Consider the following 701-nt stretch of genomic DNA (forward strand, 5'->3'; position numbering starts at 1 on the left):
GGACTGAGAAGATGAAGAAGGAGATGAACATCCGGCAGCTGAAGGTGGAGCAGAGATTATCCGTTGCTGCCTGCCAGCTGGCTCTGGAGCACCAGGCCAAGGCCAAACCCAAGAAGAGCAAGGCGAAGGCCAAAGATAAAGCTAAAGCCAAAGCCGAGAAGAAATTGAAGAGCCCAGAGAGCTCAAAGAGCCCCGAGAGCCTGAAGAGCCCCAAGAGCCTGAAGGCTAAAGTGGTTGCTGCCTGGGGCCCGCACCCCCACAGCGTCTATGCCCATGCCAAGCCCAAGGTGGCAGCAGCGAAGGAGGGTGTAAGCGTGCGGAGAGGTCCTGGAGTGCCGAGAGACAAGGAGAGCAACCAGTACAAGATCCTGCAGCAGACCATGCAGTCCAGCCTCGAGTGCTACCTGTTCCTGCAGCAGCCAGAGGAGGCTGAGAGGTTCCTTTTCTTGTACCACAACTCCCCTGCGAAGAGGGGGCTTTTGGATGTCAACGCGTACAACGTCGTGATGCGCAGCTGGGCAAGAGCGGTACGGAGCTGCGGGCTGCTGCCCTGGCCTGGCTGTCAGGTTTTCTGGGTGGGAGAGGGGGCTGGCTCAGGAGGAAGAGCCTCAGGTTCGCAGAAGCAGTGATCGTGGGTTTCTCTGTTTGTCACGTCCACCTTCAGCAAGTGTTGAAGGAGGGCTTGGCTCCTGCTGGCAGGG

General features: G+C 58.6%; 1 protein-coding gene across 1 annotated transcript in view; it reads left to right on the plus strand.

Moving 5' to 3' along the window:
* Positions 1-5: 5 nt before the first annotated feature.
* LOC104273844 (DNA-directed RNA polymerase, mitochondrial-like) overlaps positions 6-701 on the plus strand; it is a gene marked incomplete at both ends in the record, with an annotated part of 5,594 nt that continues 4,898 nt past the window's right edge. Inside the window, 1 exon segment of the mRNA XM_009869295.1 lies at positions 6-527. Within this exon segment, the coding sequence (XP_009867597.1) occupies positions 6-527 (522 nt within the window).

The sequence above is a fragment of the Apaloderma vittatum genome, unplaced genomic scaffold, assembly GCF_000703405.1.
Source record: "Apaloderma vittatum isolate BGI_N311 unplaced genomic scaffold, ASM70340v1 scaffold24495, whole genome shotgun sequence".
Lineage (NCBI taxonomy): Eukaryota > Metazoa > Chordata > Aves > Trogoniformes > Trogonidae > Apaloderma > Apaloderma vittatum.